This window comes from Hyaena hyaena, unplaced genomic scaffold (assembly GCF_003009895.1).
Source record: "Hyaena hyaena isolate Hyena2069 unplaced genomic scaffold, ASM300989v1 scaffold_144, whole genome shotgun sequence".
In the NCBI taxonomy this organism is placed as follows: Eukaryota; Metazoa; Chordata; class Mammalia; order Carnivora; family Hyaenidae; genus Hyaena; species Hyaena hyaena.
In genome coordinates, this window is record NW_024080776.1 from 1165720 (window position 1) to 1182412 (window position 16693).

The 16693-nt window shown below is 45.9% G+C and overlaps 2 protein-coding genes across 5 annotated transcripts in view; both read left to right on the forward strand.

Annotated features, from left to right (window-relative positions):
- Positions 1–205: 205 nt before the first annotated feature.
- On the forward strand, positions 206–7687 carry CUNH1orf50 (chromosome unknown C1orf50 homolog). 2 transcript variants are annotated; one of them, XM_039238607.1, is made up of 5 exons: positions 206–329; positions 449–564; positions 5794–5880; positions 6617–6748; positions 7318–7687. In XM_039238607.1, exons 1-5 carry the CDS (start codon positions 266–268, stop codon positions 7501–7503), a joined length of 585 nt encoding a protein of 194 aa, XP_039094538.1. In that variant the 5' UTR covers positions 206–265; the 3' UTR covers positions 7504–7687. The 2 variants fall into 2 exon arrangements, with proteins under 2 accessions (XP_039094538.1, XP_039094539.1); XM_039238608.1 differs by having other exon boundaries at positions 206–320.
- Positions 7688–16232: 8545 nt separating this feature from the next.
- TMEM269 (transmembrane protein 269) overlaps positions 16233–16693 on the forward strand; it is a 28687-nt gene continuing 28226 nt past the window's right edge. For all 3 annotated transcript variants that reach the window (XM_039238606.1, XM_039238604.1, XM_039238605.1), the window contains exon 1: positions 16233–16321. The gene's annotated coding sequence lies outside the window, so the exon portion shown is untranslated. The remainder of the gene's footprint in view (positions 16322–16693) is intronic.

Below are 16693 nucleotides of genomic sequence, written 5' to 3' on the forward strand. Positions count from 1 at the left end.
TTCCCTGAGTGGAGCCTCGCCTCCCAAGCCCGGCGGCGCAAGCCCAGGAACCTTACGCCGCCTTTTCCGCTTTCCCTAAGCCGGGACCCCGCCCCTCAGCGGAGCCCTGTGCTTCAGCTGGAGCCCCGCCTCCCGGCTCGGGCGGTGCCCTTTAGCCCTAATGGCCATTGGCCAGGGAACACAGAAGCTCCGCCCACGGGCCTTTGTGCGCGTGCTCTTCCGCCTAGCACTGCGCCTCGGGTGGAAGGGAGGCTCCGCTCTTGTCATGGGGGAGGCCGGAATGCCGGGGCAGTCGAAGGGAGTCCCAGCTGACCAAAGAGGTCGGGGAGGTACGCAGGGCGGGAGTCCGCAGGGGGGAAGAAGCCCTCACGGAGCAGCCAGCCTCCCGGGCTGCGCGGGAGGCCGAGGGCGGGCGCTCACGGGCTGTGTTCCTGGGTATGTGTCGCAGGAGCGCTGGTGGAGCTCACCCCGACCCCTGGCGGCCTGGCCCTAGTGAGCCCCTACCACACCCACCGGGCCGGGGACCCCTTAGACCTCGTGGCGCTCGCAGAGCAGGTACAGAAGGTGAGGAGGCGCGGCTGGGGAAGTAAAGACCAGTCTCGGTCCGTGTTTGGCCCTGCGTCTTACGACTGGGACCCCACAGCCAGTTAGTGTGGGTTACCATTTGCTTTTTGTCACCATTTTACAAGTCGGGAAAACTGATTGTCACTGAGAGTCGGTAGTCTGACTCTGAGCTTCTGAGAGCAAAGGCTTCAGCTGCACCGTGAGTGCCCATAACCTTTCGCGACAATTTGCATATTCAGTATTTCGTGTGGGCCTCGGGACAGCCCTGTAAGGTAGGCAGTACAGACCTTATTCTTCCCATTAGACACGTGAAGAGAAGTTTCCATGCAAGTGTCACAATCACCCTAACGGATTCTGCAGGGATACACAGTCCACTTATTTAAACTGCTTTCCATTAGATCGTTATCTGTGCCCTGAACGCTTTTAGAATTTAACATCTTCTAGAAGGACAGGGACTCTTAAATTTTGTCCTGTGTTCTCATTCACTGGGCAAAACATTCCTGAGCCCCGTGCTTAGATTCACTGCCAAAAGAATAAGGAGGAAATGCGAAATAACAAAAAGCACTGGAAATTTGGACACATGCCTGCTAATCCCACGTTTGATAATAACTTGTGCTGTGACTTGAGGCAAATTAGGTTTCTCTGGACTTCAGCTTCTTCATCTGTAAAATGCAGGTCTCAACTAGGAGAACTCCTAGATCTAAAGCTGTGAAAAACCAAAATCCATCTAAGACTTTCAGTTGTAGAACCCTCATCAATATGCACAGATAGAGGGCCCAGCTGCTTTAAAGCTTCGGATAGTCCCCTCACCCTTGTATGTACTACCACATGTGGCCTTGGTTATAGTCAAAGGTCTTTATTTTGTCCAAAAATATTTAATAGTTAATGTGCTCAAATACCCTCACATAAACATCTCTGTACTTCAGAGTTTTTTTTTCTTAATTAAGAAATATTAAAATGCTTAGGAAAGTGCTTTTGATTCAAACTTCCTGACTTCCCTTTTCTAGAGAGGTGAGAAGCAAAGCATAACTTTTATAGATTAGGAGAATATCATGTGTCTGTTTAATTGGATCAGTTTTATTGGGAGGGAGGCAACCAGGCCCAAAGCTTTAGGCAGACGTTTTCCTGGGTTACTGAGTGACCATCATGTTTATTACAGTGGCCTGAAACAAACAACAAACAAAAAGATGGAACACAATTTTTGCCCCTCAGCATATAATCTAGTAAAATATAGAGGCTGCATTATTGTGCTGCCTCCTTGTTGCCAATGTTATTCATACTGAGTGGCTGAAATAAAAATGCTAGAGACAAACAGATTGAATCAAGCACATTTACTCTCTGTGTCCTGAAATGTACTTTCTAGCAGGACTGCCTGCTGACATGCCATTTTGGTATTGAAGTGTGTTCAGAAAGCTCGAGAGGTCTGGTATTATTAATAAGGCAGAAATTTGGAATCAGACTGATCTGTGTTCAGATCTTCAACAGCCGTTTATTAGCTGTTATTAACCTTTGGACAGGTTGCTTTACTTCTCTGGGTATAATTGCTAAAATGAGACTGAAGTTACCATCTCCAACTTCATAAGGTGTTATAAAAATTAAGTTAGATAATATATGTGAAGGGCTTCAGAATGGGGCCAGAGTTTGTGTTTAGTAATTAGCAGTACTGTTTTCCTCATTTCTCTATGAATTAGGATCTTTTGTTTACAAGGAACTGATTTGCTGCCACCACCCTAAGAAAAAGATTAATAATGACGCCACTCCTAACCCAGAAGTGTCTTAGCTCTAGAAACCTCCTGCTCTCTCCTTGGCCATCAGGTATCTCACCGTCCTTGGAACAAAATGCATTAGTTTCACCGTGGGCTATAAGGCCTTACATGATACGGTCCCTGCCCCCTTACTAACTACTCCCTAACTACTGCCCCCTCGCTAACTACCCTTCAGACACGTCTTCTCCAGTTTTGTGCTCGGCTGGCCCTTTTTTTTGTTCAGACCCAAGTCAAATGTCACATCCTCAGTGAGGCTTTCTTGTCTGTTGAAGGTTATACTCCACCCCATCCAGATGATGGTATTATTAAATTGAATTTGGGCACCTAGGTGGCTCAGTTCATGGTCTCATGCTTCGTGAGTTCGAGCCCCACATCGGGCTTTCTCTGTTGGCAAGGAACCCACTTCAGATCCTCTGTCCTCTTTTCTCTCTGCCCCTCCCCAGCTCACGCGCTGTCTCTCTTTCAAAAAAAAATTTTTTTTCAATAAGAAATAAATAAATTGAATTTGCATCTACCCTTCTCGAGCATTCCGTTCCCTCCAGTGCTTACCACTACCCATTAAGCCAGTTTCTCCACTTACTTGTTACCTCTGATCTGCTTCTACCACATAATTATGGTTATTTCCTTCATAATAGCTCATCATTATTCTGAGTCCGTATAACACTAGCTCTAATTGTTTTTCTTGTTGGTATCTGTATTACTCACCAGAACCATGTTATGGTAGCCTCTAGCCACATATGGTTGTCAAGCACTTGGAATATATGGTTAATGCAGCTGAGACATAGAATTTTAAATTTATGTAGTTTTAACAAATTTACATTTTAAACCGTGATAATTGATTAAATTATTGGACACTTTTAAGTATATTTGGAGCAAGCTGAGTATGTGCATTGACCCTTTTAACTATAAATTTTATGAAGCTTAAGTACAGATTGAGTATTTTTTGTACTTTTTTCTAATGTTTATTTATTTTTTTTTTAAATTTTTTTTTAATGTTTTATTTATTTCTAGGAGAGAGAGAGAGAGACAGCATGAGCAGGGGAGTGTCAGAGAGAGGGGGAGTCACAGATTGAAACAGGCTCCAGGCTCTGAGCCGGCAGTCAGCGCAGAGCCTGACGCGGGGCTCGAACCCACAAACCGCGAGATCATGACCTAAGCGAAAGTCGGACACTTAACCGACTAAGCCACCCAGGCGCCCCTCTAATGTTTATTTTTGAGAGAGAGAGAGAGACAGAGACAGAGCACGAGTGAGGGAGGGGCAGAGAGAGAGGGAGACACAGAATCCGAAACAGGCTCCAGGCTCTGAGCTGTCAGCACAGTGCCTGACGGGACTGAAACCCACAAACTGTTTGATCATTCATGACCTGAGCTGAAGTTGGATGCTTAACCAACTGAACCACTCAGGTGCCCCAGATTGAGTATTCTTAATGAAAATTTGATATCTCAATTGATAGTATTAGTGAAAATATAAGTATATACTTAATATGAAATGTAAAATATCTCATTAAAATTTTTTATAGTGATTATGTGTTGGAATAGTAATGTTTTTTGATATGTTGGGTTAAGAAATATTATTATAAATTTTACTTATTTTTATTTTTTTTTATTTTTTAATATTTTTATTTATTTCTAGGAGAGAGAGAGAGACAGCGTGAGCAGGGGAGGGTCAGCGAGAGAGGGAGATACAGACTCTGAAATAGGCTCCAGGCTCTGAGCTGGCAGTCAGCACAGAGCCCAACGTGGGGCTCGAACCCACGAACCGCGAGATCATGACCCAAGCGAAAGTCGGACGCTTAACCGACTAAGCCACCCAGGCGCCCCAGTTATTTTTATTTTTAACACAGCTGCTAGAAAGTTAAATATTACTATTTTGGGGTACCTGGGTGGCTCAGTTGATGAAACAACTGACCCTTGATTTCGGCTCAGGTCACAATCTCACAGTTTGTGGGATCCTGCCCCTCGTTGAGTTTTGTGCTGACAGCAGAGCCTATTTGTGATTCTCTCTCTTTTTCTCTTGCTCTCTCTGCTTCTCACGCTCTTTTTCAAAATAAATAAACATTTTAAAAATTACATACTTTACTTCATTTTCTGAAGGACAGTGCATTAGGCTGTAATCTTGATGGAGGTAGGGACTTCTTTCTCCTGTTTGCCGGTACATCCAGGGCTTGGCATGGTGTCTAATACACAGTGGTTGTTCAGTCTGTATTTGTGGAACAGATAAATGATTGACTCATTGACTCTGTTGTTTCTTTCTGCTCTCATATGATGCTGGCTTATAGCTGACTTTTACCTTGAGCTTCCTTAACTAACCAGCAAATTCTCTTAGAATTTCCTTTTTTATTTTTTATTAAAAAAAGTTTTTTAATGTTTGTTTATTTTTGAGAGAGAGAGAGAGACAGAGTGTGAGTGGGGGAGGAGCAGGGAGAGAGGGGGACACAGACTCTGAAGCAGGCTCCAGGCTCTGAGTTGTCAGCACGGAACCCAATGTGGGGCTCGAACTCACGGACTGTGAGACCATGACTTGAGCTGAAGTCAGACGCTTAACTGACTGACACCCCAGGCACCCTCTTAATATTTCTTACTTTAAGTTAATCTCCTAATTTCTTCTTAACTTATTGTATACCCCTAGACATTAATCAGCTTTTCTTGAAAGTAAGCTGGAAGTCTTTGACAGATTTCTGATGCCTGAGTGATAATCCTTCCCATTGGTCATACCAGTCTCTCGGTTTTGAAAATTATTCAATTTATTTTAAGCAATTTCCATTGCCTTCATTCGCGCTTCCTGGCACAAGACAGGCAGTCTTCTGTGTGCAGTATAACACGGTTTCAGGTCTACATCCTAGTGCAGTCTTTAAAAATACCTGGCTGGTTCAGTGGGTAGGTAGAGCATGTGACTCTGGATCTCAGGGTCGTGAGTTTGAGCCCCACAGTTGGGCATGGAGCCTACTTAAAAAAAAAACCAAGAAAATATTTGAAGTAACAATTAGGAAGGCAAATCTAAGTTAAAATGTAACTAGGCATTGGTGTAAATAATTCAGCTGAGGCAATGATCAGATTAATAGGTACTTCCTATACATAGCTAGATTCCTACCTAACAGGTGGTAAGAACCTTATCACAAGGGTCTCTTTATTTTAAGACCCATCTCTGATTTCAGAAACGTTGAAACATGAGAAAAATAAATGGAGACCTGAGGAACAAGTGGGTTTACTCGGGCAAAGAGTAAGAGGGGAAGTATTTTCTGTCGAGAGGGCACAGTCAAACATGTGGTAGCATATGGGAGCTGTTGAGCCGGGTGGGAGCTGGGTGAGGTGAGTGCGAGTTCACGGGGCTGTGGTGAGGCTCAGAAGAGTATAAGGCATAAGCAAAGATGTGGAGGTAACTCTTCACGCTGGGCTCTAAATACAAACACTGTGAAAGTCTTACCCTTTTTCCACCCACAGTTTGGTTTTGTCTCACCTGTAGGCTGACGAATTCATCCGAGCAAATGCCACCAACAAACTGACAGTCATAGCTGAGCAAATCCAACATTTACAAGAACAAGCCAGGAAGGTGAGTAACGAGTAACAGCTTTTAGACAGCCATTCATTTCCCTCATTTAATTCACAGGATTGCCTGGTCTTACAGTCATTTAACTATTTTGTCTTCAGGACCTCCTAGAAATAATAGAAGTGTGGCGTGAAAGAGAGTAAGTCCAAGAGGTTAGGTATAGGTAAGCTTTTTCACTGGGAGGCAAGTTTCAGTGAAGTAAAGCATTTTGAGGGGAAATACATGTTCTCAGTTATATAAGAAATGTACTTACATTGTCATTACAGATGTTGGTTAAGTGTCCGACTTCGGCTCAGGTCATGATCTCACGGTTTGTGGGTTCGAGCCCTGCATCGGGCTCTGTGCTGACAGCTCAGAGCCTGGAGCCTGCTTTACATTCTGTGTCTCCCTCTCTCTCTGACCCTCCCCTCCTCACACTGTCTCTCTCTCTCTCTCTCTCTCAGAAATAAAGAAAACATTAAAAAAAGAAAAAGAAATGTACTTTCTGCAGAAAAATAGGAAAGAAATTCAGAAACCACTCAAAGCCAGTAATGTTCAACATTTTGAAATGCAGTTCTTCTAAAGGCATTTTTACAGGCTAGTAGCATAGTCTAATTCTTGTCTCTTCAGAATCATCTGGATCCTAGTAGTGACTGATTGCTGTGGGGGGAGCAGTTCCTAAGCACTGTTTGGGATAATCACTGAATGTGCGTGCCTGTTAAGTCCAGTGCTTACTTTGTTACATCTCTGTGGTTCTTAGGTGCTGGAAGATGCTCACAGAGATGCTGACTTGCACCACGTAGCCTGTAATATAGTTAAAAAACCTGGTAACATCTATTACCTTTATAAACGGGAGACTGGTCAGCAGTATTTTTCTATTATTTCTCCAAAGGTAAGAACATTTATTTTTGCACAAAAATCAACTCTGGTCTTTGAGACACTCTTGGCATGTGTGTGTGAGGATGTAGGCATAAGGGTTTATAAATGGTTTTCTAGAAAATTGGAGGTTTTGTGAGCCTTGGCATGACTCTTAAGAAATATTTATTGAAAAATACAGTCAAATTATTTCACAGTCATTATCTCTGTTAAGGGAGATAGCTGATGCATAATGCAATGAGGATGATTCTGACTGATCTGAAGTGAAAACCCAAAAAAGAAATCTGTGGCATAAAATGAAATGAGGGGAGCCTGGGTGGCTCAGTGGGTTAAGCATCTGATTCTTGGTTTTGGCTCAGGTTATGATCTCACTGTTTGTGGGTTCAAGCCCCGCATCAGGCTTTGCACTGGCGACCGTGGAGCCTGCTTGGGATTATCTGTCTCCCCCTCTCTCTGCCCTTCCCCCTCTTGCTCTCTATCTCTCTCTCTGAAAATAAGTAAATAGACATTTTTTAAAAATGAGGAAATAAGCTCAATGTCTTTATTTCCTACCCTGATGAGAACTGACTCCTTTGCCTTCTTTAGGAATGGGGGACACGTTGTCCACATGACTTCCTTGGTGCCTACAAGCTACAGCATGACTTGTCCTGGACTCCGTATGAGGACATTGAGAAGCATGATGCTAAAATCAGCATAGTGAACAGGTTGCTAAGCCAGCCAGCGGCCCTGCCTCCAAGCACTGAGCCCGCCTTCCAGGGACTGACTGACTGAGAGACGTCTCTGACAAACAGCTCTCGAAGCCCTCTTTCTCTGCCTTGATGGGAGGAGGCATGAGAATTGAGGTCTTGTGGGGGAATCGTGAACTTCTTGAAAGGAGACCCTGTGTGCATGTAAATGCTGTCATTACTACTGTTAGTTAGTTCTGATGGTAATAAATCCTATCAGTCTCTTTTGGGATCCTCTCTGGGTCACAGATACTCAACCCTGTCGCTTTCAGAGTATTGGCCAGTGTACTTTCCTTCTCCTTTATCTCCATCTGTTCTCCCACAGGTCAGAGCATTAGAGAAAGACGGTATCTTCTACCCGCATGAAGGTTGGCGAGGCATTTTCCAGAGAGAACTGTTTCTAGTCTTTTTGTAACTGGAAGTGTTTGAAATTGGGTTGAGGTTGAACATGGGGTGGAAAATGAGAGCAGACTTTTACCAATAGAGAACAAACTGATGGTTGATGGAGGGAGGTGAGTGGGGGATGGGCATTGCGGAGGGCACTCATGATGTGCACGGATGTTCTATGTAAGTGATGAATCACTAAATTCTACTCCTGAAACCAATATTACACTATACATTAACTAACTGGAATTTAAATAAAAACTTGGAACTAAAAAAAAGATTGGGTTGAGGCTGTTTAGCAGTTAGTGTAGCTCCAACTTCAGATGCGTCTGGGAGCGGGAATGTTGTGTAATGGAGAACGATGAACAGCTTGGCTTGCCTGGACTGGAGAGTGTGGGATTCTGGTATTTCTGCACTTTTGGTGAGGTTTGGCTTGCCTCTTTTGCTCTTTCTGCCTACCTTGGAGATTCTGGGGCAGCAACAATGGGCAGGGTTGGGGGAGGTCTACCTGTAACCTCACAGAATTCTAGACTTGGAAGTGATGTGGGCAGCTGCCACCGACCACGGTATGGATCTGCACTGTAGCCTTGCTGCGGAGGAGATCCAGACTTTAGCCATCAGCAGCAGGCCAAATCCATTTAGATGGCAACTTCAAAATAGTGTGGAAGAGGGGCAGTGGGTGAGAAAAAGAAAAGTAGCCTGTTGATCATGAGTTACCTCAGATTGAAACTCATCTTGACCTGAATTATTTAAGAACTTAGCAGAGGCTTTTTGGCTGAGTTCCTCTAGTTCTCTCATTCTGACTAGACTCTCGTGGGACTCGACCTCACCTCATTTGTTTGGTGGGATTAACTAAATTCACAGCATATCCAGTGTGGCTGTGTTTCAGTGCCGTATCACCTATCGTAATATGCCATAACCATAGCTGCCCAAGTTCCTTTCTGGGTGTGGATGTCTCTTGGGCTGATCTGTGTGGTAATACCCTAACGCCATCCTAGTTTTCTTGGCCTTTCCTCATAAGGTGCATTTCTTGTTAGCTGTAAAATGGCCCGTGAAGGCCTCCCACTGGATGGGGCTAGAACCTGACGGGGTCACCCAGATGATCCTTGGTCATTCATCTCACAGGGGGATGCTCTGTGAGGTCAGCTGCAAAAGCCTCTGATGGGGGTGGTGTGGGGGACACACACACGCTTCAGTGGTATAGTAGTTGATTATGTAAGTTTCCTGGGTTTTCAGACCTGCATGGGCACAACCCATTCTGAGTAGGTGTTTATTAGTTATCTGTTGCTGAATAAATTATAAGCAACTAGTGGTTTAAAACGACACACATTTATGATTTCATAGTTTCTGTGGGCCAGGAGTTCAGGCACACTTAACCTGGGCCCTCTGCTTCACAGGCTGCATTCTGATTACTGGCCAGGCCCAGGTTCTCATCTGAAGGCTGGGTAAGAATCGGTTTCCAAGCTAACTTAAATTTTGAAACAATTTTAGTTCTTCCTGCTGGACTAAGATTGTTGACTCTGTTTACTAATAGACCATTAACCAGAGACTGACTTTAGTTCCTTGCCATATGGGTCTCCCCAACATGGCAGCTTTCTTTATCAAAGTCAGCCAGGAAGAGTCTGCCAGCAGGATGGAAGTTACAGCCTTGTGTAGTCTAATCACAGGGGTGACACCTCACGCTTGTGTTCCATTCTGTCAGTTAGAAGCAGGCCCCAGGCAAGCCCATACTCAGGAGGGAGTTATACAAAGGCACGAATACCAGAAGGCAGAAATCATCAGGCAGATCTTAGAATCTCTGTCACAGTGCTCAGCCCGAGGGAGAAAAGAAGGCCCTCGGGTAAGAGGCTGTATTACAAAGTGGTTAAGCATGGTAGTGTTAAAGTCACAGGTTGGAACTGGGCTATCGCTCTGACAAAATAATTCCCCAGCTGGCCATCCCCACTTCTTCCCTTCAGCAATCCATTCTGCAAAAAATCATCAGCTTGATCTTTTTAAATATATTTTTTTAAATGTTTATTTATTTTTAGGAGAGAGAGAAAGAAACAGCGTGAGCAGGGGAGGGTCAGAGAGAGAGGGAGTCACAGACTGAAACAGGCTCCAGGCTCTGAGCTGGCAGTCAGCACAGAGCCCGACGCGGGGCTCGAACCCACGAACCGTGAGATCATGACCTAAGCGAAAGTCGGACGCCTAACCAACTAAGCCACCCAGGCACCCCTTCAGCTTGATCTTTTTAAAATCCAAATCCCCCTCACTCATTACATTTCCTAACCTCTCCAGAGCAAAAGAGAGCAGTGGTTTTAAAAAAGTTGTGTTCAATAAGGTGTGTTCCCCGCACTGACCACCAGGCAGTGCCATTGCTCTTTGATACTTTGGCCAATTACCAGACTTAGGGATAAGTCAGTGGCAATGTGAAGTGACTGGAGGTAGCATCTCTGAGAGTGGGGCTCTCAGACCCCTTAAGAGTAACCACTTTTCATTCACCCATCCTTCTACCCATTCAACCATTTTATAAGTATTAAGTGCCTTCTAGGTTCCAGGTTCTGAAGAATAACAGCTGAATAAAACAGGCACCCGTTTCCAAGGAGCTCACAGTCTAGTGGGGGAGGAACCAAATCAACAATTAGAGTGTGGTATAAAAAAGGCTATGATAGTGGCATGCATGGGATATGGAGCGCCACGGAGGGGTGCCTAACAGCTTGGAGAATTTAGGAAGACTTCGTGGAAGAACAGACACCAGCTTATGTGTTGAAAAGCAAGAGTCAGAGCTTGTTTGGACACTCCCAAGCATCCTCTATAGAAAGATCATCTTTGGAACTTGGAGTAGGGTTCATTTTTGGATGCAGTTTATTTGTGAGTGAAGAAAGGGCTATCCCATTTAACAAGCCATGTCGACCATACTAGTCCTGGCAGACAGGAGGGCTGGAGGGAGGTGTGTCCAGGCTAGGAAACTCTTCTTTTTTTTTTCTCTCTAAATTTTTATTTTAGAGAGAGCAAGGGGTGGAGGGGGAGGAAGAGAAAGAATCTTAAGCCGACATGGGGCTTGATCCCACAGCCCTGGGATCATGACCTGAGCTGAAATCAAGAGTTGGAAGCTCAACTTACTGAGCCACCCAGGCACCCCTAGAAAACTCTTCTAATAGCTAAGAGATAAATAGATGAAGAATGGGAGGAAAAGCAATTCCAGACTAGAAGCAAGATGACATTTGGGAAATTTCAGCCAGTTTAAAGTGAAGAATGTCGGCTAGGGATCTATGGGAGAAGTGTTAACTGAAAGATTTGGGGGTAGGGAGCTGATAATACTGGCCCTTAGAAATCTTTTTTGGCATCAGAAGATGAGTGGAGAAGATGAGTGGAGGGAAGACCATTAGGAGCTCCCATTCCTAGTCCAGGCAAGAGAGGATGGAGGCCTGAACTAAGGCAGCAGTGATGGAATGAGAGGTATAATTTCGTCAGTTGTAAGATGTACTTTTCTTCCCCCTCATTTTAATATCTCTGAAACTTGGATGCTTCTAAAAGTCAGTGGCACTTCATAGTTTAAGTGGCAAGATTTTTTCCTTTCTTAGAACTGCATAACATAATGGTTTGTCTTACAATGGTTGGTATCTTGGATTTGATGAAGCTTGGCATTTTGAAGGTGCAATAGATTGCATCTTGTTAAATAAGATGGCGGGGGATGGGTGAGGAGAAAGAGTCTTAGACAGTGCTTGAATTTCTAGCTTGAATGCTGATAATGGATGTTGGGGACCCACTCAGCAGACTATGGAGGGGCATGACGTCCCTGATATTTCCCAGAATAATGAGCCATCTGTGTTTGCTGTATTAATCCACCATGCTGGCCCTGTCCAGGTTCACTAGGTATGAGTAGCAGCTGACTGTCCTTGCCTTTCTCCACCCTAGCTGTCTGGAAGGAGGGTTTGCTGTGTCCTTAACCGTTTCAGGCCCTCAGCCAGCCTGCCAGCATTGGGAGTCCTGTAGATGCAAAGATGATAAATACTGCTTAGTGAGCTTTTATTCTGCCAGGCATATCCATTACCTGATTGGATTTTCACATAACCAACCGTCTGTGAGGCACATTGTATTCCTTTTTAGAAAATGGAAACATCTGCTCATAGATGAAGGAACAGGCCAATGGTTATATAGGCAGTGGTGCGGCTCAGACTCCCACCGTCCTGTTGGATTCAAGTCTGAGCATGACCAGCCCTAGACATAGAGGTGTAAGAAGGTTAAAATACAAAAGCCAGAGTAAGATGTGCGTGTGGGGTACTATCGGAGTAGTTCACTGGGGTGTGGGGTGAGCACGCAGGGGATGTATATCACGGCCCAGAGAAGTTAAGTAACTTACCTAAGGACATGGAGCTCATAAGCAGTGGAGCCCGCGTTCCTGGCACTAAAGCCTGTGCAAACCCCCCACGCACAAGCTAGGGTTCATCCTGTTATGGAGCTGGAGCTTGGGAGGAAGGAGCTGCTAAGTGCCCGGAGTAATTATTTCCAAGTACCTTTGAGTCCGCAGACCACTCTCTACTTGAAAGTTCTTGTCTTCATTTTGATTTGCGGTATTATCATTTCCTGCTTTTTTCCTACCTCACTGACAACACCTTTTCTGTCTCCTGACACCCAGCTTTTGGATTGCTCTGGGGCCTATTCCGTAGCCCTCTTTTCTCCCCGTTAGGTGATCAAACCCATTCCCGTGGATTACATACCCCCTTTATGCTGTTGGCGTGTTTGCATGTCTCCAGCCCTGCCCTCTCCTGAGCTTCATGCAGACTCACTTATCCAACAGCCTCACTGACATCACGACAAACCTAACATGTCTGACACAAAAGTCTGGAATTCTGCCCCAAGCGTGTTTCATCGCCAGTCCTCTCTCAATTGCTGTCAACACCTAGCTCACACTGTTTTTGAGGCCAGAAATCTAAGTCATCCTCGGTTCTGTTTGTTCTTCCCACACCAGTCAGCAGGTCTTCTCTCAGCTGCCTTCAAAGTATATCCCAAATCTGACTGCTTCTCACCTCCTCCACCCATACCCTTCGGGCCAGACACTGGGTGTCCCTGGCCTGGACTAATGTGGTGGCCTCCCAACAAACCTCCCTGCCCCTGTTCTCACCCTGTTTCAGGTAGGCTCCACACTGTCAGCGCAGTGCCCAATGTGAGGCTCGATCTCACCAACCATGAGGTCATGACCAGAGCCGAAATCAAGAGCTGGACGCCTCACCGACTGAACCACCCAGGTGCCCCAGTAGCATTGTCCTTTAAAAATATAAATTGGGGGGCGCCTGGGTGGCTAAGTCGGTTAAGTGTCCGACTTTGGCTCAGGTCATGATCTCATGGCTTGTGAGTTCGAGCCCCACGATAGGCCCTGTGCTGACGGCTCGGAGCCTGAAGACTACTTCAGATTATGTGTCTCCCTCTCTCTCTGCCCCTTCCATGCTCATGCTCTGTCTCTCTCTGTCTCTCAATAATAAATAAATGTTTTTAAAAATTTTTAAAAACAAAACCAAAAACTTTAAATTGGGTCCTAACACTTCTCTATAAAAATGATCCAAGAATTTCTCATTACACTTAGACTAGAACCCAACCTTCTTCCCAGGATTCTGTGTGATCTTGGCATGTTCCTGCATGACCTTGTCCCTTTAAGAAATCAAGCTCCTTTCTGCTTCAGAGACTTTACATTTGCTGTTCTGCCTGCCTGGAACATTTCCCCCAAGGTCTTTGAATGGTTTGTGACTTCTCTCACCTTTTAGGTCCCTACTCAAGTAGCACTGCCTTGATTCCCTTGTCAGAGACACCAACTCCTCTCATGTCAAAGTAACTTCCGGTTCTGCCTTGTTTCCCAGAGCACTTATCATGAACAGACATGATTTGTTGCCTTTCCCTCCACATTCGAGTGTGAGTTCTGTGAGGACAGAACAGTGTCCGTCTTGTTTACTGCTGTGTCCCTTGCAACTGAAGTAGTGCCTGGCACGTAATAAATACTCTAATGTATGAATGGATGGACATCTATGGGTGTGTAATTACTTAGTCAACATCACTGATAGAAATATAACATGAGCCATATGTATAGTTTTAAATTTCTTAGTAGTTACAGTAAAAAATAGAAACAGGCAAAGTTAACTTTAACAATATATTTTATCTCACCCAATATATCCTAAATATTAACACTTCAACAAATAATACTAAAAAAATTTTAGTGTGTTTTCTCATATGTACATATTTGAACTCTGGTGTGTATTTTACAGATATAGCACATCTCAATTCAGACTAGACACATTTTAGGCCCTTAAGGGCTAGTGGCTACCATGTTAATACAAGTAAAGACAGTCTACTGTTCTTTTTTTTTTATTTTATTTTTTTAAATTTATTTTTTTTTAATGTTTTATTTATTTCTAGGAGAGAGAGAGAGACAGCCTGAGCAGGGGAGGGTCAGAGAGAGGGAGTCACAGACCGAAACAGGCTCCAGGCTCTGAGCTGGCAGTCAGCACAGGGCCCGACACGGGGCTCGAACCCACGAACCGCGAGATCATGACCTAAGCGAAAGTCGGACGCTTAACCGACTAAGCCACCCAGGCGCCCCAACAGTCTACTGTTCTTGTTCTCTACTTCCTTGTGAGATTCCAGAGCAGAAGGAAGCTAGAAACTTCTGACCGATGGGGACAAGTGTCTTTTGAGCTACCCCTGCGTCTTCTCCCCCTTCAGAAGGAAGTCTTGGGGATGTCCAGGCTAACAGATGCATGATCATGTCCTTAGAATAATACTGATAATGACTGAACTTCTACTCTGTGCCAAGCACTTCACATAATCTCATTTAATTCACACAAGAGTCCCATTTTACAGATTAGGAAATAGGTTCAGGAAAGCAAAGTAAGATCTACACATCTGGTAGTGTTACAGCTGCAACATAAACTTGGTTAAGAGGTAAAGCCAGCATTACCATTAGTATGCTGTAGTGGTTTTTGTTGTTGTTGTTTGGCTTTTTTTTTGTTTTGTTTTTTAGAAAGAGAGAGAGAGAGCATTTGCAAGCGGGGAAGGGGGCAGAAGGAGGGAGAGAATGAATCCCAAGCAGACTCCACACCCAGCACAGGATCCAACACGGGCTTGATCCCTGGCCATGGGATTATGGCCTGAGATGAAATCAAGAGTCAGCCGCTCAGCCGACTGAGCCACCCACGTGCCCCAGTATGCTGTAGTTTTTAATTTGCCACTAATGGTCCACGTGGCAGGGACAAATTAAGGTAAATACAAAGGGTAAAAGGAAGGCTGACTTGACTCTTGGACTTGTTGCCTCCCTCCTGGTTTTCTCTTTCAGTTTCTCAGACATCTCAGGCCTGATTTTGGTGTTAGACTGTGTTCAGATCTCAGTTCCGCCAATGATTAAAATCATCGAATCCCCCATTTCCTCTTCTGGACAATAGAAACGCTAATGCTAACGTCATGAGCACTTGAGAAAATCCAGGAAGATGATAATGTCTGTAAAGCGCCGTGAACAGTGCCAGTGGCTAGTCCCTACTCAGAACACACTCCTCTCTCCCCCTCCAGGTTGCTGGGAGAGACAGAAGTGTCCCGTGACCACACAGCCCCGCCCCTTCCCTTGCATATTCTCCTGTGGGGTCCTGGAAGCCAGTGCTGCTGACTCAGCGTTAGGGCAGGTGGGAGGATGTGGGGCAGCTGTTAGAACTTGTGCCTAGGAACCTACCCGGTACTAACAAGCTTCTTTTTGGAGCGCGCTGTTCGTCCAGTTGCCAAATCTAGACACCTCCGAGAGGCTCTTACCTTCTCCCTCTCACACCTCTCCCACACCCTGGGGATTTCTTTCACAGTGGCTCCTGGGCCGGCTACCTCCATTCCCTCCTGTTGCTGTCCAGGGATTATGTCCTTGCTCCAGCCTGCCTCATCTGGCCTGCGGTATTACAGGGCCTCCTTCCACACCGGCTGCCAGAATCATCTTTCTAAACCAACCCAACCATGTCACCCATACTTAAACCAATATTCGGGACAGTGTAAATTACTCACCTTGTCATTCATCCGACAAATACTGGGGTGGGATGGGGTGACTTACCATATGCCTATGCAGTTCTTATAGGTATCGAAATACAGCAGTGAACAGAACAGCAAAAGCCCTGCCCTAGGGACCTTCACAGTCTAGAGCCCAGCAGCCCTTTACAGCCCTCTCTTCCCCCAAGCCGGTCCAGCCCACCTCTCCTGCACCATGCTTTCCGGTCTCTTTGCCTCCCGAGCCTTCCCTTGCTGGCCACACCAGTCCCCTCCTCCTCCCCAAGGCGCCCATAGGGTGGTCCAGGACCAGGCCCCTCTTCCAGCCAACTAGAGCCCGCTGCCCCTCCCTTGCCCCTCCTGGATTGTGAGCTAAGAGCCAGAGGCTTGGGACCTGCGCGGTGCCTCTAGGCCTGGGCTGGCCACCCCACCGCACAGGAAGCGGGGAAGGAGTGCGGCCCTCACTCCACCCAGGAATGTCTGGTCCCCAGGTAAGCATCCTGACACAGTACTGGGAGGGACCAGGACCCTGTGGGGAGGCGCTCTCCTAGAGCCCAGCCTGCCTCTCCATCTCTTAAGGGTGGCGTCAGGGGTGGCGTCCTGGGACCCCACAGGGCCTGGACAGACCCGAGAACGGGGAAGGGGGCGTGGCTATCTCCCAGGGGTGTGGCCTGTAGGGCTGTGGGGTGGGGAGCATCTCTAACTCTAGTGGCGGAGCCCTGAGTTCCTGCGCGGGATGGAGCACCCCGCCCGTGAGCATGCTCACTGCAGTTCGTGCCCTGGATTCCGGATAGAGAGGCTGTGCGACCTCGGGCCGTTGCCTTCTGCCCTCTCCCGCCCACAGCTCGGTGTTCTGCAGTTTC